Source organism: Magallana gigas, chromosome 5, assembly GCF_963853765.1.
Source record: "Magallana gigas chromosome 5, xbMagGiga1.1, whole genome shotgun sequence".
NCBI classification, from domain to species: Eukaryota; Metazoa; Mollusca; class Bivalvia; order Ostreida; family Ostreidae; genus Magallana; species Magallana gigas.
Window position 1 is genome coordinate 6,475,183 of NC_088857.1, and position 24,724 is coordinate 6,499,906.

The 24,724-nt window shown below is 31.2% G+C and overlaps 1 protein-coding gene across 2 annotated transcripts in view; it reads right to left on the minus strand.

Moving 5' to 3' along the window:
* Positions 1 to 24,724, minus strand: part of LOC105347399 (NFX1-type zinc finger-containing protein 1) — a 45,962-nt gene that overhangs the window by 10,731 nt on the left and 10,507 nt on the right. For both annotated transcript variants that reach the window (XM_066083823.1, XM_066083822.1), the window contains exons 7-15: positions 24,416 to 24,700; positions 23,279 to 23,566; positions 23,123 to 23,155; positions 17,090 to 17,212; positions 15,594 to 15,806; positions 14,756 to 15,049; positions 7,279 to 7,398; positions 6,219 to 6,416; positions 56 to 90 (exon numbers count right to left, since the gene is read on the minus strand). In XM_066083823.1, coding sequence (XP_065939895.1) covers positions 56 to 90; positions 6,219 to 6,416; positions 7,279 to 7,398; positions 14,756 to 15,049; positions 15,594 to 15,806; positions 17,090 to 17,212; positions 23,123 to 23,155; positions 23,279 to 23,566; positions 24,416 to 24,700 — 1,589 coding nt within the window. The remainder of the gene's footprint in view (positions 1 to 55; positions 91 to 6,218; positions 6,417 to 7,278; positions 7,399 to 14,755; positions 15,050 to 15,593; positions 15,807 to 17,089; positions 17,213 to 23,122; positions 23,156 to 23,278; positions 23,567 to 24,415; positions 24,701 to 24,724) is intronic.

The window sequence follows — 24,724 nt, forward strand, 5'->3', positions numbered from 1 at the left end:
TTATGAGCCACTGGTAAGCACCAGACAAAATCGAGAGAGAAATGTCCATACTTACTGATATCAGGTCATCTTCAATTGATCTTTCACATACTAAAACAAACACTGTTGTAAATATTGGCTGGTGGATATCACTTTTCTAAAATTACGACAACTAGTTTGTGTCATAATGTATCGCACATTAAAAATATATTCAAATACATTTAAAGTCGGTTTGTAGCACAGTGAAGGGGTTTATGAGTTAAAGATACGCTGTCAGAAAAGGTCACTGAATGAGAGTAAAAGAAATGAGGGTAAGAAGCTGGTAGTCACGTCAATATCATGTAGCCTTAGCGGGTGTTTTGAAACTTACGCATTTCGCCTTTTTTTTACTTTCGTTTAAGATGAATATCATTAATTAGTATTTAGGATTAAGTCAAATCTCATCCCGATACATTTAACATAGCATTTTTCAGGATAAATACATAAAAAAATCCCTATCCGATCCGCGACTGCTTTAATTGATTGACCAAGTATCCCATTCAATAACAACCCTCTTTGTTTGTATACATGTACATTTTTGAATAAAACTGATATTTAACATAATATTGAATCATAATAGCATGGCTCAAATAACGAAATATTATACATGACCAATTAAGCCACGGAAGATAATATGTATGTTTAAAAACAACTGAATCACAATGTATTAAATAAACTCGATGGGATGTTTTCAAACTTGAAAAAATTGGCAACATCGTTATTTATCTTTTATGTTACGTTTATAAAAAAAAATAGATCATTTCAAATGAAATACTTAACTCATAGTATCGATATGAGATAAATCATCAACTAACCTTTTAGAAAATAAATAATAATAATAACTAGACACGATCTCGTTGCGAGCAACAAGGAGGTCTTCCGTCCGAATTTTAGAATAAGGAATGACCCTTATTTGAGGGAACAGCTCCTTTTCATTCATTTTAGTTAAAAGGTATTATTGTGTACCGCTAATAAGTGTTTAGAAATTGGTTACCGTTTTTGAGATATCTGGTAAAATCATTTTGATATCCGGTCCTAAAACTCCTTTTAGGGTCCAGATAACAAACAATATATGGTTGTACATTGTTAAGCACATTATTTTGAGCATCTTTTGTTACATACTGCTTTCCAGAATTTTCCTCTATTTCGAGATATTGAAGATCAAAGTGTTGGCCCCTTAAAATCCTTAATTGCATAATATAGGAGGAAATGATTACCACGTATAGGTAAATAACCTTAGAATGAACATAATTGCTTCTATAACGTATCACAAAATATTTCACAGTAACAAGTTATCATTAAATACTTTAGAGCCCCCTCAGCCCCTTACTTGAAGGGCCGGCCCCTTTTTCTTGATTCCATAAGAATGTTCTTGTCAATTCAAACATATTTTGTTCAACAAGTGTTTACAAAGTTTGAACCGTTCTCGAGATATCTTGAGAGGGTCGTTTCAGGGGCCGAACCTGTAACCTCTTTTAGGGACCGCATAACAGAGAAATTATTGTTGCAGATTGTTAAGCTCAATATTTTGAGCATCTTTTGTTCAATATTGCTTTTCCAAATTTTCCTCCATTTTGAAATATTGAGCTTCAAAGTGTTCGACTTCTGGCCCCTGAAAATCCCTTATAACGTAACATAGGAGTAAATGATTGCCATGTATAGGTAAATAACCTTAGAATGAACATAATTGCCTCTACATGTACAACGTATCACAAAATATTTCATGATAAAAGTTACCATTAAAAGACTTTAGTGCCCCCTCAGCCCCTTATTTGAAGGACCAGCCCCTTTTTCATGATTTCAAATGAAAGCTCTAATCAATTCAAACACTTTTTTTCAACAAGTGTTTACAAATTATGTTCCGTTCTCAAGATATCTTGAGGGTCGTTTTAGGGGCCGACCCTGTAACTCCTTTTAGGGACCGCATAACAAAGAAATTATGGTTGCAGATTGTTGAGCTCAATATTTTGAGCATCTCTTGTTCAATATTGCTTTTCAAAATTTTCCTCCATTTAGAGATACTGAGCATCAAATTTTTGGACTTCTGGCCCCTTTAAATCTCTTAATTATGTAACATAGGAGTAAATGATTGCCATTTGTAGGTGAATAACGTTAGAATGAACATAATTGCTTCTATAACGTATCACAAAATATTTCACGGTAAAAAGTTAATATCAAAATACTTTAGTGCCCCCTCAGCCCCTTATTTGAAGGGCCAACCCCTTTTTCATACTTTCAAATGAAAGCTCTAATCAATCCAAACACTTTTTGTTCAACAAGTGTTTACAAATTTTGTACCGTTCTCGAGATATCTTGAGAGGGTAGTTTTAGGGGCCGACCCTGTAACTCCTTTTAGGGACCGCATAACAAAGAAATAATCATGGTTCATACACGCCTTGCCGGTAGAGCTCGCTTCGCTCCGGCGCTGCGCGCCGCCGAGCTGCGCTCGCTATAATGAAGATCATAACAAGATATTGGTAATTGTCTTAAAACATTATCATCATGAAATACAATGCTACTTTACGCTTAGTTGTTTAATATGTAAGCATCCTCACACCTTCATTTCCTTGTTTAAAGGTCACCGTGACCTTCTTTCACTTTTTATTATAATATATTATTGTTTATTTAAGAATTATGTGTTGAAGCCTAAGATAATAAAATTGTCCAGTTTAAAGATCTTGGATGTACTTAGGCTTTTAAGTTTAACGTATTGTACAATCTTGAATATATGGAATTCGAAGTTTTACAATATTTTTGACGAGATTAATTTATAATCAAACATTTCGAAATAGAATGATACAAGAACTATCCTTTAAATGAGCGACGTGTCCCAAGGGTCTCTTGTTTAGATTTCGCCAGGACAAAAAAGAACATATTAATGATATAACTAAGTATTTCAAAGAAAAAGAACGGTAGTCTTTACAAATTATTAATTTCTATTCTGCACATTTGATTGATCACGTCTCTTTTATAGCGATGTTTGGCTACTCAGTCACTTTACGTTATTGAGACCTCGTGGGGACAAAATCAGGAAAGAAAAATCTTAATAAGATTTTAGGATACTTCAATGGAAGGAACACAATGATGATGCATTTATTGAGTAAAATTTCAAAATCAATCCGGTAGATCCTAAAAAGTTTATGTGTATCCGATGACAACCGGAAGTGGCTGACAAAATATTGATTCTTTTTTTCCAGTTTACATGTTAACGTCTATACTGTAGCAAAGTTTGGTTGCTCAACCACAAGCCGTTTTTAAAGTTTTGTGCGGACAAAATGAAAAAAGAAACATTTCAATGAAATATCCAAGATAATTAAACGAAAGATGTAAATCTTTCACTCGTAAGGATTGGTTAAGTGCCTTAAATAACTTTGGGGAAAACAATATGAAAAAATTCATCATACTAACCAACATTTGAAAAAAATACTTTTTTTGTTCCCCTTCAGGTCACGACCGAAAATGACAAAAGACAATCCTATACTTTTTGTACATTCTACAAATGATATATCTAACATCTCGAAAAATTTCAATTTTCTATCTCAAATTTAAGCGGACAAAATTACAAACTTACAAAAAAAAATTAAGGAAATCAACGACCGAAATTGACGTCATTCATACAAAAAGTGTTGTTTATAGATCTACGTACTTTCTAAGTAAATTTCAAGAAAAATAATCTTTACAAAAGCAATAAGGTCTTCCTGAAACTGAAAACCATAATGAATATACATAAAATGATATTAACATGTGCTCAACAAATGATTAACATGTGTTTATAAAAATGTGGTTTTCACATGATTATATAAAGCACGTTTAATATAAATTTAACATATGATAAACATATGTTGATAAACATATCTGTTAATGTTAATTTGTTAATTTCTGAGTATAAATTTCAAGTTATTTCATGAATGTATGATATTTCCTTTTTTACATTTGAAAATCATACATTGTATTGCTAATAATGATAATTGGGTAATGTTCATGTATTTACATTGGATAGTGTTGCACCAAACTCAGAAAACACAAAACACGGATTGATTCGTCCTTTTCAAGTTTTTGAAAAGTTATTTAACTCCATAAAAATTGGAATAATCCCATTTTGATTCAAATTATGTTTATAGTCTGGATAAGACTCACAACTTTTTGATTAATTTTTTTAACATTAATCTTTTTTTAAATCATTTTTATCGGTAACATGTTCCTTATTTTGTTTTACCTACATCCAAACCAGGCAATTACAGATTTGTCATTGTTACTAATTGCCCATCTGACAAAACTATTTGTATAAGGATACTTATTTTAGAGCAAATTTGAAATTTTAATCAAGTATTAGAACAACATCGCGTGACATGTCAATATACTAGGAAAAAATTATAAAACAACGATCGAGATACTGAAAATTGAAGTCGAATTCTAATAAAATAAAATATAAAGTAAAATAATAATGTATTGAATTGTTTATTATATACTAAGTTGCAAATTATATTTTTCCACTAAATCTAGCTATGACGTCATAATAGACATTGCCGTTCAACGTTCAAGTTTTTTGACGTCACGTTACTATGTTACCATTATATAGCTTCTGAAGATTTTAAAATGAAAGCGCCTAAGCTATATTGAACGTTTTTCGTGTTTTCTTATTTTACTTTTTATCTATAACTCGCTGACCACTGTGGATTTTATTGTGTTTCAATATATATATATATATATATATATATATATATATATATATATATATATATATATATATATATATATATATATATACAATATACAAATATTGACTGGGGCTGTGGGCAACATTGATTATATTAGCCCCCGAGGGACGAAATATTGCCCGACGCGAAGCGGAGGGCAATATTTTCGTCCCAAGGGGGCTAATATAATCAATGTTGCCCGAAAACACAGTCAACATTTGTTTTGTTATATGAAAGAACAAACTAAAATTGAAGAAATTAATTGAAAACAGATCGCCGTAATTTTTCTCAGCTCAACAAAGAATTCACGAATTCAATTCAAAAGTTCATTTCCAAACTATCCTCAGCATCAAACGGTCACTGGTGATATTCCGCCGATCGTAAGAATTAACATACAGATGTTGTACCTGATTTTACTTCACAGTAATTCGCAAATCCTTATATCCGTTATCATAGCAAATCGTCGCATTGCGCGTCCGTTGTTTACTTTCCTTGGCTGACTGTCTATTATGACGTCACCTTGTTTTGGAGTCGCGAAGAGTTATTTACGTCATCGTTTACGAATCAACAAATCAGAGGAGATTATTTGAAATAGAGGGAATGTTCTCCAGATATTATTCCTAGCCGGTCAATATCAAAAAAATATTGACCGGTCAATATTTTTCGGACGAGCTAATATTACAGTTATTGACTATTTGTCCATATAGAGTTATATAGTGAGAATATACTACTGAATATAACAAATATATATATTTATCACATGTTTATCCCAATATACGGTGGATATCACTCATGGGATAAATTTTTGATATTCCACTGTGTGTTCTTACGCCACGTGACGTCATAGTTAATCATTACGTTGATTGACGTAGAATGAAAAAGTAAATAATTAATTCAGTTGAGGGGTGTTGAGATATAAATTTGAAACATTTAATGTTCTTTCAGTTATTTGTCATGAATTCATAAAAAAATGTTCGAAAATGAATGTCTGTTTGTTAAACTTCAAGGAACTTTTTTTCCATGCGTAACATTGTTGACGTGTTGTAAATAATGTGTTGTGCGGCTCACAATCACAATTTTTACAGAAAAAGTTGGGATAAACAAAATACTTGGTAAAACATGTGATAAAAAGAATATCTCATGATTTGCGATGGTATATGATTTTTATCCAACTCGTTGTGTGTTTTCTATTCCCTCACCAAGGCTCGGGAATAGAAAACACACAACTCGTTGGATAAAAATCATATACCAGCGCAAATCATGAGAGATCCTATATTAATTAGTTTAGCTTAAGTGTGATATTGAGTGAATGAAACACCGTAAGCTGCATAAGTATAAGTATATAAATATAAGTATGAATTCCATACCAATGCAATGAATGCATCAATATTCTTTAAAAAATTATTATCATTATATTATATATAAGGCGTTATGTTGTAAAACTTGGCAGTACAATTGATAACTGTAGAAAAATAATGAGAATTAAAATACTAAAACACATACCTTTTTCAAAAAAATGTATTTCTTGTCCTCGTGCATATTCCACACATTTGTTATGCAGTTCTTCACAGTTCGTTTCCTTACAAAGAAATTGTATGAAACTAACGTCCGCTTTCGAAAAAAGATTTTTTTCTAGAAGATAAGCAAAACATTCCAACACTGAATTTGCCGGCATTAAGGATTCCATTTTTCTTGTAGAATCTACAAAACATAAAATATAATACAATATTTATAATGTTACGTTTTGTAAGTGCGACATATTGTGTTATAAGATATGAACGAGTTTGAATATTTGAAGTGTTAATTTTCTTAAGTTTTCCTTAAAATTTTGCTATGGAAAACCGGCAATGTTGAAATTCATATTTTAATTCATTTAGCTTATTAAAAAATGAAATTAAAAAAAAAATTGATATTGCTATGTTAACAAAACAATGTTGTATTTAATATCTAAATTTATTTGTCTTCTTGAAATAAGTAAAATGTCAATTAATTTCCGACAAACTAAATAGTATATTCAGAAAATTAAAATTGTCGTCAAATATTATAATGTCCAGACAAATGATAATATGTTGTAGAGAATATCTTAATATTGATGAGTTTAAGAAAGGGAAAGCATTATACACAAATCACTTAATACGAATCCTCTTAATAATATTTTTGTGAAATTATTTTAAAAATTAAACGCAACACTTTTAGATAATTTTTAAACCTATGGATAAAATCTACAAAATCAATTATTACTTAACTCAAACAATGCTATACAATCATATTTCAACAAGAAATAAAAACCAACAACAAGATGGACTTCGTTCGACATTGCACATCTTTTCGTGAATTGGCTGAATTAAACGTTTATTAAAACTTCATTCATAGCGCAAATGCTGTTACTCTTGCGTTTATACCTTAAATATCTTGCATAAAACTATATCTATACTATGTAGTCAAGCTTAAAGTCTGCATTTGGAAAGAAATGCTTAAAAGGTCGGCTAAAGCTTGTTATTGCTCCAAATTGTATTACAAACATGATTCTTTATCAAAATTATAAATTATATTCATTACTAACCGCTTAATATACTCCTTAGCTGTTGGAATTTCTGCCGTGGAAAATCTTTTGCCAAATCACCACATAATTCTGCAAACTGTAGTTCTTTGTCTAAGACTGCTATTTTGCTTTCCACCAAATCTAAAAAAATATTTTATACAACATTTTTTTTGTATGAAAGATTTGTAAATTTTGTAAGCTGTTACAGTAAATGACGCATTTCGTTTACAGTTATTATCGGCTATGTAATGTTCTAATAAAAACGCATTGTTGGCACATGCCCTTTTTATGAACTAGCATTATTTGTATATTAATCAAAATGTACTGGTCTGCAAGTGAATATTATCAAATAACTTTAAATTCCAATTCTTTTCCAATTCGACAATCCCACTATAACTAACTTTGGACAGCAATCCCGACCATGTGAAACTCAAATTAATTTTTTCAATACAACATAATTAGATTATACATGTAATTTCGGATACATTAAAAAAAAATAGTTAGCTGAAAGCTTTCATTCATTCATTCATACTTTATTTCCCTCATATGAGGATTATTTCAGAACATACAATTAGACATACATTCAACACATATAATTATATGACAAAGCATAAGTATTTACATATATACAAATAATACAAAAAAAGGGGGGGGGTGGTCCTACACGGGGGACGGGGCACAACACACGTACACAGGTTATGCTGCTAACATTCGGTTAGGTTGAGCTTGCGAACATGCACTATGATATTGGTTTTTATTCTTCTTTGATATATATTCATAGGATGACATTGGATCCGTATTGTAAATAAAATTAATATCTTATCCTAAGGTAGATAATTTCACTTGCAATAATTTGTAAAAATGCATTTTTATGGGACTTCTTTTCAATTTACGCAATTTCATTTAAATAGAAGTTAATTTTTTTGCTTAAAATCAAAATTATGTTTTTAATCGCTTTTATAGCTTAAGCAAGTCTGCCGACTTTAACCAAAGTCTCTCTGTCTCTAGATCTGTCTCTGTCTCTGTCTGTCTGTCTCTCTCTCTCTCTCTCTCTCTCTCTCTCTCTCTCTCTCTCTCTCTCTTATATTTAAAAATTAAAAGTTTGATACTAGTTCTGATATTATCTGTCTCTCTGAGACAGGAGACTATTATACTATTTCGGTGGATGACATTATAGTCTAGTCCGATTAAGTGAAAAAAAAAGATTTTAACGGCAAATAATTATTATTTGGTCCAGCATGGTTTTTAAATGTAACCAAAGTGTGCTGATTCCAAAAAAAATAAGCTTGCCTTCATAAAAAATGACGTTAAGTAGCTCAAAATGGCGATTCAAATGGCGGACGACCAAATTTTATATTTTTTTTCTTAAAGTATTTTCCTTATTAACAAACAATAATGAAATGATCCAGCTTAGTATTTTATCATATCTAAAGTGTGCTAAGATTGAAAAACAAAGTACTGAAGTACTGACGGGAGTTGATTTTATCGATTATTATTCATTTTAAAATCAACGATATGTTACTTTGCTTGGAAAGTAGTTTATAATCTGTCTTTGAATTACGCATATTTTTATAATATGAATTCTCGGATTTTTCCGACAAGAATTTTGAGAAAAATCCTTATGAATCGTGTTGTGTAATGATTAAAGATAGAATTGATTCCATCAAACTATGCATAAGTAATCGAAATATTCAAAAAATTGTATGGATCCAAGCATTAATGTCTCGTTCAACCAGATGCTGGGTTAATCTCCAAAAAGCAAGAGAATGGGTACACCAGGTCACGTGATAGCTTGATGACGCGACCTCTAAATATAGAATGACTCTCTGCTTGTCGGAGATTTACGGAGAGAGCCGATGGTTGAACGAAACTTTATTGAACTCTGGCGTATGAATACATACGATTGCTGAAAAATATCTAAATTGTTCGTACTATTTTACATCTGACTATATTCAAGGTATTCATAAATTCTTAAAAACCAATGCTTCAAGACACATTACTTCGAATTTATCGATTATTTTCAAGAACTAAATCTTGTCAGCGGTGACGATTTGTGCTTAGGTCCAGACACTGCTTCACTTTCGGTTTGCCAGAGTAACTGCATAGGAGAGTTGATTAAAATCAACTCCCAAAAATTGCAGGCCTTCCCCAAAAAGCATTAATTAAGTCAACATGGCGATTCAAAATGGCAAATAACCAGATTTTATAATTATTTTCCTAAAAAAATTAAACTAGAGAAAACGCATAATAAACAATAATATTTCAGTCCAGCAATGTTATTTTTGCATATTAATTAAGTTGTGCTTAGTCCAAAATTATGATTGGTATGACAAAAACGGCGCTAATAAGGTCAAAATGGCGTTCAAAATGGTCGACAGGCAAATTCTTTAATTCTCTTTAGGTAAGGTAACAAACGATTATAAATTGGTTTAGCATGGCATTTTATCATAACTAAGGTGTTGTGAATCCAACAAAATATGTTGATCGCGATAAATAGTAAAAATGGTGGACAGCCAGATTTCACCATTTTTCGTCTGTTTAATGAAAAAAATGGCAATTAGTGTATATCAGTAGCCAAATTGCATTGATCTCTATATAGACTACTAAAGGCCTCTTAAATGGGGAAAATGTTTGAATATCATAATTTCAATACTAATGAGAAACTGAAAAATCTTGTATTAATTGAAAAAAACTCAACCAGCTTTTTATTTGGAATTTTTTTCTGTTTTCAATTGTTAAGATATAGTATATAATTATGTTATTTATACAATCTTTTTTTGAATGATAAGATTATGATTTGAAATTTGTAAATGGTTTACCCGGGAATTAGGCATGTTTACATTCACACGTAAAAGTTCTGCAACCTGTGGGACAGTTGCAAGCTATCAAATCTAAGAAAGCTTTAGGTATAAGATCTTAAGGTCATTAGTTCCAGCAACAAACAACCATCACTTAATTTTTTTTATCCCATCTCGGCTGGGCATGTTGATATGGGCATGATTATATATGCCGGTCTCCCTATCATTACCTTGGTGTGTGTTTGTTTCATAAGCAACGTAAGGCAAATCTTAGTCTGGACATATTCCCGGGCTTTGATTTTAGGAAAAAAGCAAATTAAACCGTGTCAGTGGGCAATGTGTCTTGATTATTCATATAACTAAAGAACGTCTCGAACTCTTTGATTTTCTGGTCAGTTAATTCCCCTTTTTTTATACCTTTTTCTGTTCATTTATTATGTCGATTTTCTCGATATGCTGTAGAAATAAGAAGTTGTGTCACATCATATCAATGAATGAAATGAACCAAGTGCTAATTCAAAGTTCTATAAAAGGGGAACATTTTCTCTTAAACAACATTGACCGGGATGTTTATCGGCTTTAAAGAGATTCATAAATCCATCATCAAACTTATTTGTGAGGATATGTTGCAAATTAACACTGGCAATGTCTAACATATAAAACCTTAACTTTTCCTCTTAATATGGACACACATTGATATACTTTCCTCGGCACATTTGGCTAAAAGCATCTTAACAATTTTGCAAGAGGTTCTTCATCTTTAACGAAGACATAGACAGCTTGATTCATTGTACTATATCTAAATTGTGCCTAGGAATGTTAAAACGAGTAAAATTCTTTGGGTTGCCCAAAACATATTGCGCATACTTATTACTATATATAAAGCTGGACGATATGTTGATCTCGACTCATTTTAAATCACAAGCTTTTCCAGTGTACAAATGTATATGATGATATATTAGTTAGATTGATTTGCTGGGAAGGTATTAAAGGTAGAGACAAACATACATGTATGCTAGAATAGTTATTCATGTCGTACACTGTTCCTAAGTACCCTTGTATCTCTGTTATAATATAAGCTTATGACATCGATGTCTTTAAAGCCTAAAAACACCAGTTATATAGTGCAGAAATATTTCTCTTCTCTCAAACTTTGCGCTGTAAGCATTTTTGTATTTCACGAACTTGCAGGTCGAAGAAATCGGTATTTAAAGTATAATTTAAAAAACCCCAGAAATGTTAAGGATTAAAACGGACATTGAAAAGCATGAACACAGAATGTTTAAATAAGATACCGGTAAACGCCTTAATAAGACAAAACAGAAAAAAATAACAATTTTTAGTAAAACTAGACTTTGACCCGTGCGTGCACGGGTTGACATTGCTTCTGATATCGCACATTCATGAAATAGATACATCGACACACCGTATGGGTGACATTTACATAACCAAGCTTTAAGCCCACAATAATGCTATTAATTTCTCTACACTCTGCTTAGTTAGAATAATCTCATTGTGTCTCGGGACAGGCCTTCACCTGGAACCCATATACCCGCAATGTAGCAAAAAAATTGCAAAATCGTTCCATACGATTTTGGAGAAAACTAAAGAAGCTGCAATGAAAATGAAAAATTTTGAGGCTGTAAATACCTTTTATCTAAAAATTTTATTCATATTAATGAAGAATTGAACACTTTCAACACCAAAGTTTATTACTCGATTCAAATATACAAACCATGTTGACATTTGGAACTCTCGGGGCTTTTAATATTAAATTCACATATTTAGAGTTATATCCCGTATTTTCTTTTGAGGAACAGAATACATGCTAAGTTTTCAATGAAAATTTACACGTATTTTGTGATATCGTTTCTGAGTTTATCCATGCAAATTGTGGAAACATAAACTCTTCCGATTCTCTGGTATTAAAGCCTAATAATTCGAGTTATTTTAATATAGAAGTTTAGATATTGAACTGTTCTTTTTCTTCGTTAAAGTGTTCTAATCTTTTTTTATGTGCTTATTTGTATAATGTAATACTTACACGTTTCATCCCTGTAAACGGCTTTAAAAGAGAATTATGAATCTGGCTGTTGGCCATTTTAAAACGCCATTTTGACCCAAATATCGCCCTTTTTTGTAAAAGTAAGCATATATTGTCAAACCCAGTTTACCCTTAATATGAATCAAAACTTTTTGTTGTAATGGATTATAATTGTTTTAATGCTTTGTTTCTTGTTAAAAAACTTAAATAGAAAGTGATGAAATCTGGCTAAAGGCCGTTTTAAATCACCATTTTGACCTATTTTACGGAATTTCCATCATAGCTAGCATATTTCTTAAGACTCAGTATGTCGTAGTTATATTGATAAACTTTGCTGGACCAAATTAAACTTGTTGGTTTCCTGCTTTATTTCGTTTTAAAAGACTTTAAAGAAAAAATATGAAATCTGGCTGTCCGCCATTTTGAGATAAAAAGCATCAACATTTAAGAAACTAAACCGTTATGAATCGTCATTTTTTAAAAAGATAATTTACGACATTTTCTTGTAAATGGCATAATATTTCTGACTATACACACGTAAGTTATGATTAAAAACATAGCTGGACTAAATTTTCATTGCTTGTCTCATGCCTATGTCTTTTTCAGAAATATAAGACGAATAAACAAAATTTTGTTATTTTAAATCGCCACTTTGATCTAATTAACCACCTTTGTGCAAAGCCAGCATAATTTGTAAGACTCAGCACACATTGAATATGATGGAGTACTATTTTGGATCAATTCATTAGTGTTTGTCGCAATTTTGAATCGCCATTTGAGCTACTTAATGCCTAGCTGCAATAATGTAGCCCTCTCCCGATTTTTTTTTTGGGGAGAGGGCTACAACTCCATAGGATCTCCGTAATGGTGCAAGTGCTGGAGTGATTCACTCCCGCAACGATTTCGTCTCAAATCGTTTATAAATGACAATAACATTTGCATTTCTGACCTGAACTCAAACGTTGTAGATGTCTATGGCATAAATTAATCCAAAAATATCAAGTATAGTCCATATATCGGTTATTTTTCGTTTATGTCAACAACGAAAGTTGAATTTGTCCGCCTTGTTTACTGACCTTGACCGGTTTTATTTTTGGACAGCCAATGAGAATTCAGGAGCGGATCTTGAATTGAATATAGGAATTCCCCTATTTTAAACATAATTAACGCGGTAAATATGAATTTTCCATTATCCATTTTCCATTTCCTTAAATGATGTTTTAGTGATATAACGAGGTAAGATCGATTATTTATACTGACATTCACGTTATCAAGCCCATCAAAACTCCAAGCGCACATCCCATAAAATCACGCTAGATCTGTCATGGCTGCTGAAAAAGACGACTGGTAAACATGCTGATGTGTTTTATCTGGTTTTGGTTTATATACGGTTAATTTGTTCAACCTGATGAATTAAGAAATCATTTTATCTAAAGGAGGTCAAATATAAAATCGATCTTTTCAGACCGAAGTCAGCCGCATTAAAAAATTAATTTTGCACCATTACGGAGATCCTGTGGAATTGTAGCACTCTCCAGTAAACATCAGATATAAAAAATCGGAGAGGGCTACATTATTGCAGCTACTTAATGCCATTTTCATGAAGGCCAGCATATTTTTTCAGACTAAAAATTTACTTCATATAAAAATACATGAAATATTAATTATCATATTAGGAAAACAAAAACCATGCTGGACCAATATATAAATAGTGCCTGTTTGTGAGGGTAACAGTTGAAATTGACATCCCGAGAAAACCATTGTCAACCGACACGAAGCGGAGGTTGACAATGGTTTTCGAGGGGTGTCAATTTCAACTGTTATCCTCCCAAACAGGCACTATTTATTTTGTTATACTGAATGTCTTAATTTTTAAGAAAATTTTGCTGCTTTTATATAGGAATAACGTGAATTCTACAGCGAACCGTGCGCACATAATTTTCGCGCATGTAACAATTTTTAATGTTACCCGTTTCTAAGTGCGTTGCTAACGCTGAGAGTAATAGAACGGATTATGAACTGCGTCTTAACCAATCAGATTTCATTATTTAACATGAAAGTATAACAATAATAATAATTTGCCGTTCAAACGTATTTCTAGAGCTCTTTTTAGAAATTAGGACTAGACTATCCCTTTTAAATGGATTTAACACATTATTTTAATTTATTTCACATAAGGATGCCTTGTACATTTTCAAAAGTTGGTTAAATTGGCAAAATGGTTCAAGAAAAAAGAAAACAATTAATGTAAAAAATATATAGACATCGAAACAAAAATACATACAGATAGACAGATGGGCCGACGAAGGACGTATGATGCTTAAAAAATCAGTAATTAATAGTTACTACTGTTTTGGGTAATAAAGAATATTCACTATGCACGTAGGTATTGTTTTAAAAAATGAATTTCTGTTGCAATGGGTCTTGAGAAAAATATAATTAAAATATTCACCATCAACAATTGCTAATTAAAAGGTTTTTGTCCATTATTTAAAATATCTAAAATCCCTTTCCTGTTATGCCGAGTTATTTCAAAGTTTACAGACAGATGGACGATAAGTGATCACAAAGATCATCTTAATCTTCAAGTGTTTAATGACATTTAGAAATCTGCATATGCCTTTGTATAGCAGACTGCTACTTTTACTTCCTTTACCTTTTGACGACTCAAGTTGAAAGATCTTTTGGTTAAGAATAAAATAGTCGATATGAAGACTTGTAAGATGGTGACAGTCTCGTTCACTTAAGTTCATCCATTTCTTAATGTAAATATCCTTCATTGACAACACTAGCATAAAACTTCTTGAATGATAAACGCCATTTACTAGAATCTCGTCTGTCCTACAATTCAGGATACCAGCAACCGTCTCAACGATATTTATAATGTTTTCTCTGGTGTAGTTATTGAGGTCTCCTTGAACGTGGAACTGCACTTTTGTATACCCATTTTCTGATTTAAAAAGTGGAAAGGTAGTTTGAATTTTGGCATAAAACAGAAAGTTAACTCAAAAAATTTAAGGAACGGCAAATACATTAACATTAAGAACAATAGATCTAACAATAATAAAAAAAAAACAACTCTATGAATTTGAAAACGTTTGACCAATTAGTTTGCGTGTTTATTTGTATTCGTGCAATGAAGAGGACATGATTTGTTTCACACAGAAATTTTCTCTGATAAACAAAAAATCAATTTGAAAAAAAATAAAGAATAAAAAACACAATGGTTTTTACCTAATCGTTTTTACGTAACTGCTTTGAATAAAAAGCTTTGTATTATTTTATTTGATCTGAAATTACTGATACGTATAACTTTTGTAATATGTAAATATCGCTGTGTTTTTTCTTTCAGAACACTACATTTTAATTAAAAACTAAGTATTATATTCATAAATGGTTTCTGTTCTTATGTAGACAATTATACGACAATATAATGATCCTTTACAAAATACAAGAAGCCATAACCTTTAAAATATTGAAGAAGGAAAACTTACCTACTTGCCTTTCGAAACAACACAATGCTTTCTGCGATAATGCATAATCTTTACATTTATCATACAATTCTTTACAACCGGTCACTTTGCAAAGAAATTGTACAAAGATAACATCCCTTTTAGAAAATATGTTTTCATCTTGAAGAATAGTGAAGCATTCTATTGCAGAATCAGCTGATTTTAAAGAAGTCACGTCCGCAACTTTACCAGAGGCTACAATTGACATGAACATATTGATGTGCGTATTTTGCCAAAAATATAATCATTTTAAAGACGTGTACCAACCCAATTCTTGCAGTATTTTTTGATTATTTGCTTCGCATTTGATAAAAGGGAAGGAAAGTCAAAATTATTTTCTGTTTGAAATATTGCAATGCTTTAAATAATTCTTTTTTGTCATTCTCTGTGTCGCTCCAGATCTGTAGCTCCCGATTTAAAAAAAAAGGAATGGACGACCCTGTGGCCACATCTCTAGACGTGTTTGAAAGACGCACAAAATTGTGCTAGCCTTAAAATCATTTACTGTTTTATGCCAAATTCTTTGTAAACAACGTTTTTAAGTTATTTATTCAGAATCCGTTAAAAAAAACACTTTTTTGCGAGTAACATTTTATGGTATCTTTTTAACAAAAATTGGTTCCGCCAGTAAATATTTGACCGAAATTCTTTGCTACAACTTTAGAAGTTAAATGTAATCGGGATGTTTAAAACACACTCACAATTTTGTAAGTTTCGAATTATTATGTCGACATAACGAAAACAGACATTTTCTGTGATGTTTGACATCTGATGGCAATTCTACAAACTTTGCTTTTAGATTCATGTCAGGTAGACGAACATGTTGTGTTTGTTATTAGTTTTTAATTTAGCGGAATCGCAAAGGCAAAAGAACAGTCTCAATTGAATATTGTTCCATGTTTGCCAGAACTTGTCAGTTTAGAGCATATATTTTAAGTAGCTAATACTGATGCTATTGTAGTGGATTCAGCTTTAATGATGAGTGATATTTTCTTTTGTTTTCCAAAACTTGCCACTTAGAGCGAATATCTTACATGTAATTTGCTAATAGTAATGACTTGTTGATAAAACGACCCGGAATGGATGGTATGACGTCATTGATAGAGTTTCATGGCAGTTTGAAAAGTAGCGGGAAATACAAAGTAAGGCAATCAATATTTTGTTATTCATAGTCTACTCCTTTAAATAAAAAAAACAGAAGATAAAAATGTAAGATTACAGACTTCCGAAAATTATAATAATAATAATATTTATCTTATGTGATTGGAATACCTGCTACGCTTTATGTTAATTAACAGTTTTCTCAACAGCATTAAATATGTTTTACCTAAGTACAGCCAACAAAATGCGCTAATTGACAACTGTAGTGCCATCAAAATATATATGTGTTGTTGTTTATTACATACGTTATCAACTATATTACATTTATATAAAAGATTAAGTAAAATCTAAATAATGTGAGTAAAAGAAAAACTTACATTGTATTATGAATTTAAGCAATTTTACTTTTTCGACAGGAAATTGGTTTGCTAGATCGTTATTGAGAAGGGCAAACTTAAGTCCTGCACCTTTGTCTTCGTACAGTGTATTTTCCATAGAATCTGATAAAAAAAAAAAATATACATATATATATATATATATATATATATATATATATATATATATATATATATATATATATATAGGCATGTTTCGAGAGTAGTAATATGATAATAAAAATGACATTCAATACAATTTGTTTCTTTGGCATTGCATTTAGATTGGGTGCCAAGGAAACAGTTTAGCGGGATCCGGTTCACATTTTGTGTCCCAGTAGCATAGGTAAAGCTTGCAACTTCTGAAGTCCACAAAAAGCAATAAGATTAATTTTACACGATTTAAAAATCGAAATACGAGATTAAAAATTCTAATTTCGAGATTTATTATCTTATCATAAAATCAGGTATATAAACACCTGTGTTATAGCGGCATCAAACTATTATATGAAAATCTTGTGTTTGACTTAATTGTTTTAAAAAAGTGGTTGGTGAGTAATACTGTTATTTATAATCTGTTTAAAAAGAATTAAAAATTATCAGTCTGGTTCCAGCAATGAAACTGAGTTATCTTTTTATAACTTTACACCAGGTACATGTATAAACATTGCCATTCAATTCCATCAAATCTACATTAAATTATGCAATAGATAAGACTCCTCTTTCTATAAAAAAAACATGAATAATTCAAATTGTTGGCATTGTTTTCAACATTGAAAAGTAAGAATTATATACAATCAAAGAAAAGGGGTAATAGGTTACCAATTAGAAAACAATGCAAGCAATATTCATTTTAACAACACATTAAAGTCTTAAAATATAAGGGCATGCATCTTTCATAATTAAATTATATCGTTTAAGAATGCCATTCATTCTAATAACAATAAAGAATAGAATGCACATTTACACAAATATAACGATTTTTTGTTGAATCTTTGAAACATCTTTAATCCAAAAGCAATTTGAAGATTACATTTGAAATATACGTACATTTATATTTAAGTAGCTCTCTAAGTAATGTAAACAGGCATTGGAAAGGTTTGTGAAATTTCATGTCTGCATAACTATGAGCATAACTTATATAAAATAATTATTAAAGTTCAGGTATAAACCAGCAAACTAAACTCTTGGGGCATTATGTTGTTAGTAAAAAAAAATCAACATATCTGCTATTCCGAGGGTCTTGTTTTGTTTTGAATGTGTATTGTTGTGTCCTTTAGATGCGCAATAAGGCTTTTGAAATTTTAATTTTGTCCTTAGGTTGAAAATGATTTTTATAAAGAAAACGCGTGATTTTAAAAACGTCAACGTTTTGCAAATGAGCAGTCGGTGGGCATCACAATTTGACACCTTTTAAGTATGCTTCCGACAACTCCATTTACAAATTATGGAAAATCTTCGTCATCTTTTTGGATGAGATAGGGGATATTCTATAGATGTTCAAAAAGGTTTTAACAATTAAATTGTCACCCAGGGAGTCAAATAGTTGAAGAAAAGTAAGTGACGTTTATCACTACTAAAGCCTAGATTCCAGAACTGCTCTGGTGTTTGAATGAAAAGACACAACATATTTTAGAATATGATAGGGTTTTTTTTGTAGAGGTGCATTAGGGTTTTACAAAATAATTTTCATCCAGGGAGTCAAATAGTACCAGAAAATTAACGTTTTTCACTTCTAAAAAAAACCTTGTCGCAGAACTCCTTTTGTTATTCAATGAATAGCCACATCATTGGAATATGCTGACCTATAAATGTGCAGAGAGGTTTTAGATATATAAAGTTGATTTTATTCGAGGGTCAGTCGCATTTATAAAATGATGTTCCTCCCAGAAAAAAACCTAATTCCTAGACAACCTCTTATCTCTTGTGATTAGGTTAACACAAGGGGCGGAGATCATAAACGTTTTTTAAAAAAGATAGTTGATAAAGACCAGATACATCTTGACGAAAAATATTAGCAAAAAAAGAAAATAGTTCTCATTAACCTTTTTAAAGCGCTAAGCATAGCTGCAGCGCTTTTTTGTCGCCAGATTTCTAAACCTACTTCCACTTTCGTTTTCGCGTTTCCTATATATCGCCACCTACTGGCGGATGCTGGAGAAGTCGCATCAATGGGAAGTCGTACTCTGGAAAAATCACAACTATGCAGTAGAGAGATCTTAATTATCTTCAAGTTATCATGCATGCAGATGCATTTGTTCTACCAGTTATAAATTAACAATAATTTACATCTAAAATGTCATTATTATATATCAGATACATTAGCGGATCGGGGGGGGGGGGGGGGGGGGTTCCGGGGGTCGGACCCCTCCCCCCTTCTCTGGGTCATATGATTTTTTTTTTAAAACGTTTAATGCCTATTTAAAGGCATTTTTTCCATTTATAATAGAAATACTGTAATTATCTCAAATAAATACTTTTAGAATTGCTTAATATTTAAAGAATTTCGTACTACGTCCCATAATTTTGTTCTTATATGAAAAACTCTATCAATTTTTTATCGAAATAAATTACATTGTATTCCCCTTCAGAATCAGGTGTTTACTAAACTGAGTAAACATGTGGAAAATTCAATTTTATTAATGATTTAATTTATGTGCAGTATGAACATATTACGCAGTAATAAAAACACTTAGTAACAGTAAATATTGAAAGTGATGTGCAAGATTCAACATTGCTATGAATTAAATATAACTATTATTTAAAGATATTTATAAAGATATTATAAAGATATTTAAATGAATTCGCGTATTATGTGATAACTGTATATTGGTATAAATGAAATGAAACTTATTGCCAATTTAATATTCCTTGTAAACGTCAAAAATATACTAAAAGTTTTCTATCTGAGTTCAATTTTTCTAAAAGAACCCATACCCTATTACATGGCTACGAGTTTTCTTTAATACGACCTCTGATACGCTGGTAAAAACAGTTCTCCATCCAATGGCAACTTCTTGGGCCTTTCCGGCAGACCTTGTATGTATTGAAGGTGTCACTGCAGTATTAAAGTTTACTATATATCCCTACCATAAATGCGCATCTTTAGATACAAGTTATAAATTCAAAACAAACTTAAAAGTAACATTCCATGCAAGGCAGTTCTGAAATGCGATTAGTATTATCTGACTTCTGTCAAAACTTTTTGGCTTTTTATTTTGCAATAATATTGGCATAGTAATTTGCCACTGTATTTTTTTTAGAATTCATCAATTTTTTTTTTTTTTTTTTTGGTTTGGAAGTTGTCAGATGTAAAAACAAAGAAATGATGAAAATTAGCAAATAAGCATAAATAAATATTAATCATCATTTGATCGTTGTTATTGGCGACAATCTTATTTTACTTTATTTTCTTCACAAGAAGCATGCACTCTGTAGCTCTGCTTAACAGTAGCGAAATCTGTTTAAAACTAACAAGCAATATCATTATAGAAATACCACAAATGATCTCGATTTCCAGAAATTTTCAATGACGAACAATATGATTCTTTACATGTATTTTCATATCAATCGCTATATTTTTAACACTTTCTTCCCGACTTAGCGCTTTTCAGTACTTTCAGTACTTTGATTTTATTACTGTTGTGTGATGGTGGTGTTAAGACCTCTTCCCTCTCTCCCTATTATAACTCAAATAAACATTAAAAGTATCTACACTTATATATTTAAAACGTATATTTATTACAAAATGTTTCAGAGTTAATATGAGGTCAACTCAATATTTTAAGTCTGCTAAATTTAAAAAAAAAAATTTTGCAAGTAAAATTACAGAAACTATACAACTGCAATTGGAAATTAAATGATGAATACCTTATTTAAATAAAGATAATGATATACATGTAGTATGCTGCCAATGGAAGATTACTTTTTAGAAAATAGAAGTAAACCTTAACTATTATGTATACCGGTGTCTCATAAAATTGCGGTACTTTATGTTTTATACTAAGTTATATTTGCCAACATAATAATGATAATCCAATTAAAGCGCAATATGAATTCCATTAGCTTATTACCAAAAAAGAAAGTTTTTTCATGTTAGTTAATCCTTTACTGCATATCGAAAACACATATGCATGTACGCCATGTAAAATCCATCTAACCAAAGAAATGGGTAAAACTAGTACAATGTACCTGCTAATGCAACCAGTAGACCAGCATTGTATACGTAATTTCGGCAATGGGTATTTTACTAGTAGCATATGCCTTATAATCCGTTGCTTAATGTTATTAGGTAATTAGCCTTGAAAATGACACACTTCAGCTTTAGGGTTGTAATTGGAACAACTGCATATTCTGACGTATTTCATATTAAAACAATGAAATATAAATATAATACCCCCCCCCCAAAAAAAAAAGTTACCTAACAGCGAATTGCAATTTGTTAAAGCGTTCACGACGTGTCCGTAGGTAGAAAATTCGAATCCTCTTGGGGCTTTCATTTATTTTGCACTGTTTACAATCTTCCAATCTTCGTTGTTGCAATTACATGCACTAGCGTTCGTTGTAACCAACTATTCTGATGGATTGTTTTTATCCATGAGGAATGGGGGGGGGGGGGGGCAGTGTAATAATTGTGTTTGCGTGGGAGAGAGGATGGGTTTATGTTTTGGTAGTTTAACTAAATATATAATTTTCTTTAAAGGGGGATCTGCACCTCTCACCCCCACCCTATTCCAATTCCGCGCAAACGTGATGTTGGCATACAAAAGAAAATCTAAAGCCGGCAACCGCCGAAGAGGCATAATTTAATTTTGTTTGTAATAATTATACAAACCATACTTTCTCTTACATGAAATGTTAGAATTTATAATTAATTTATAATTCCCATGCAAACAGTTCAACCCCAAATTGTTCATGATGAGATGTGTGTTTTATGAGTGTTTTATGTCATCCTTTAGGAAAGTTATAATTTTTAAAAAAGTACCAGTGGCCTTTTTTTTATACTTAAGCTGGTACTGGCACGACTGTTATTTAGCGGCACCACTTGATGCGGATACTACTGTTTAATAATATCATCTTTTGTGATACTGTAGTTGTTTCAGGCCAATTGCTAAATTTCCTGAAATTAATCTTGCACCCCTGTCCCTTTACAAGAAAATAAACACATTTCTTTCCTTCAAATGTTATGCCATATGTATGCAAGGAGAGTACAGTTAAATTTTGTATAGCACCTTTATGTTGGTATAAATGATAGCCTGGCCATCTCTCTCTCTCTCTCTCTCTCTCTCTCTCTCTCTCTCTCTCTCTCTCTGTAATTTATAATATGATGTTTCATTATGTGTACTTATTTAAAAATCCTTATGCGTCAGAACTTTTAAGTTAAATTATAATGTCTAAAATCAATTTAACTTGAAACTTAAACCTTTATAATAGTGTATATTTTGATTGTTTATTTCTATCGTTCATTCATACACTCTAGTTTTGAACAACTTATACTTTTCATTCTAAATATCATTTATATTACAATATACATGTATTTCGATAAGATTGATTTTTGTTTATACTTTCAACGCAAATGCACTTTGGTTTTAGAAGTATAAGGGATTATATACAAGGGTGAACACTACATCTTAAATTTTAAATTTGCATAATTCACAATATCAATTATCACCTATTTAGTTATTTATAGTTCTATATGTAATTTACAAGAAGTATTACAACAATTTTTGTATGGAAGAGAAGGAACGAAATACCCTTTTGTTAGATTAGGTTGTAAAGTGTTTAATTGTGTATATTGATTGATCAATTAATTTTTGCAATCAAAATCTCACATTTCGTACATCAGCTCTCGTTATTTGAATCTTAAATCTCGAATTAATTTATGGGCGTACGATAAAATGAACACAAGATTTGCTAATAAATTATCTTGTAAAGCTCATTTTCCTGAAAATTAGGTATGTCGTTTGTAGCTGCTTAACTAATATAGTTTTAACGTAACATAACCTGAAAAAACCTTATATTTTAATTTAGGCTTACCTTCTTTTTTTGCAATTGACGGGTATTTCTGACCTTAAAAACAAAAATAACTCATTCTTAATCATCATATTTGAAAACATATTAAAACGGAAATCCTCATTATAATCATATTGTATTTGTACAATGAGATCGCTTGTAAGCAAACGTACTTCTTACCAGAGAAAACTTCAATAGTGCTTCCTACAAAGCTGTTTACTTCAATTTTGAAGGTATAGTTCTCTAGTTGATTGCCCTGATTCACAACTAAAACTGGGTGAGGAAGATATACTGTTGTGCCTTTGTATTCTTCAGCATTCATGTCTATTGGTGTGAATATATCGTCATCATTAACTTTTGCACTCCATCTAATATCGCATGGTGCAGGAAATGATTTAATAGTCAACGTAAACTGCTGTCTCCCAGTATTTTTATCTTCTTGTTTTTCCAAAAGAAGGACAGGAGGACCTTTTAAGATGATTTTAAATATATAAAACCAATCATTTAACACTAATTAACCAGGGTTTGAAATGTAAATAATCAGTATTTTACCATGTGCTAAGATGTATTTAGATATAATTTTCATTATATAGCTATACAATTTATTAAAACGAATGATTTATCTAAAAAAAAAAACCATTCTTCTATGTATAGCTTTGACTGAAAGATCATGGTTTTGACAACCTTTAATCTACATTACGTTGTATCTAAAGTTGCTTTTACCAAAGAAACACCTTTTCATGATGATTGGTTTTGAATTTGTTTTCTTGAAATATTTTCATATAAAACTTTGACATAAAAATGTGGCTTGCCCCTTCCCTCGGGGAGAGGATCGTGATAAAACAAACTAAAAATAACCCTACGTGAGGATGCTTTAGGAATGAGAATGCTTTATTTTAGGAAGGTTTTAGAAAAATACCTATAATAATTTGTGAAGATTGTTTCAATAATGTTAAAAATATGCCAATAATTACTAATTATCTCCATTTAAAAGAAGGCGTGGGCCTCTGTTTTAACAAACTTGAATCTCCTAAACACAATGATGATTTGTTCCATGTTTAGGTTACTACTCCAAGTGGTTCTGGGGAAGAAGTAGTAATTGTAAAAAGTTAATAGACAAAAAAAAAACCCAAAAAAACAAAACAAGACGGACATACGGATAAACACCGGTCAAATTTGGTCAGGTGAGCTAAAACAACTCGATTGAAAGTTGTTTTAGCATTGATGTTTGGAAAACGTGTCTAATATGTACACTTATATTAAAATAAAAAATGAAAACCAATCATAAAGTTAAATTATACACATAAACTATGATACCAAGTTTGATGACATCACTTTTTGTAGACCCAACTGCATTAGTGGCAGTAAGTTGATAATCGCCGATGTCATCAAGGTTGACATCTTTTATGTTCAATGATGGTTCATCGATAGTCACTTGTGAGAATTTCCCACCATTTTCTGTAATATCTATCTTCTTTCCGTCTTTTGCCCAATAAACACTCAGAATGCCAGGTGAATTTTCATACACGAAAACGTTTCCACAGAGTTTTACTGACCTATTTTTGATGTTACTCTCCTGACTAACAGTGATATTTGGAGGACCTACAAAAGACATTCTATAAAAAC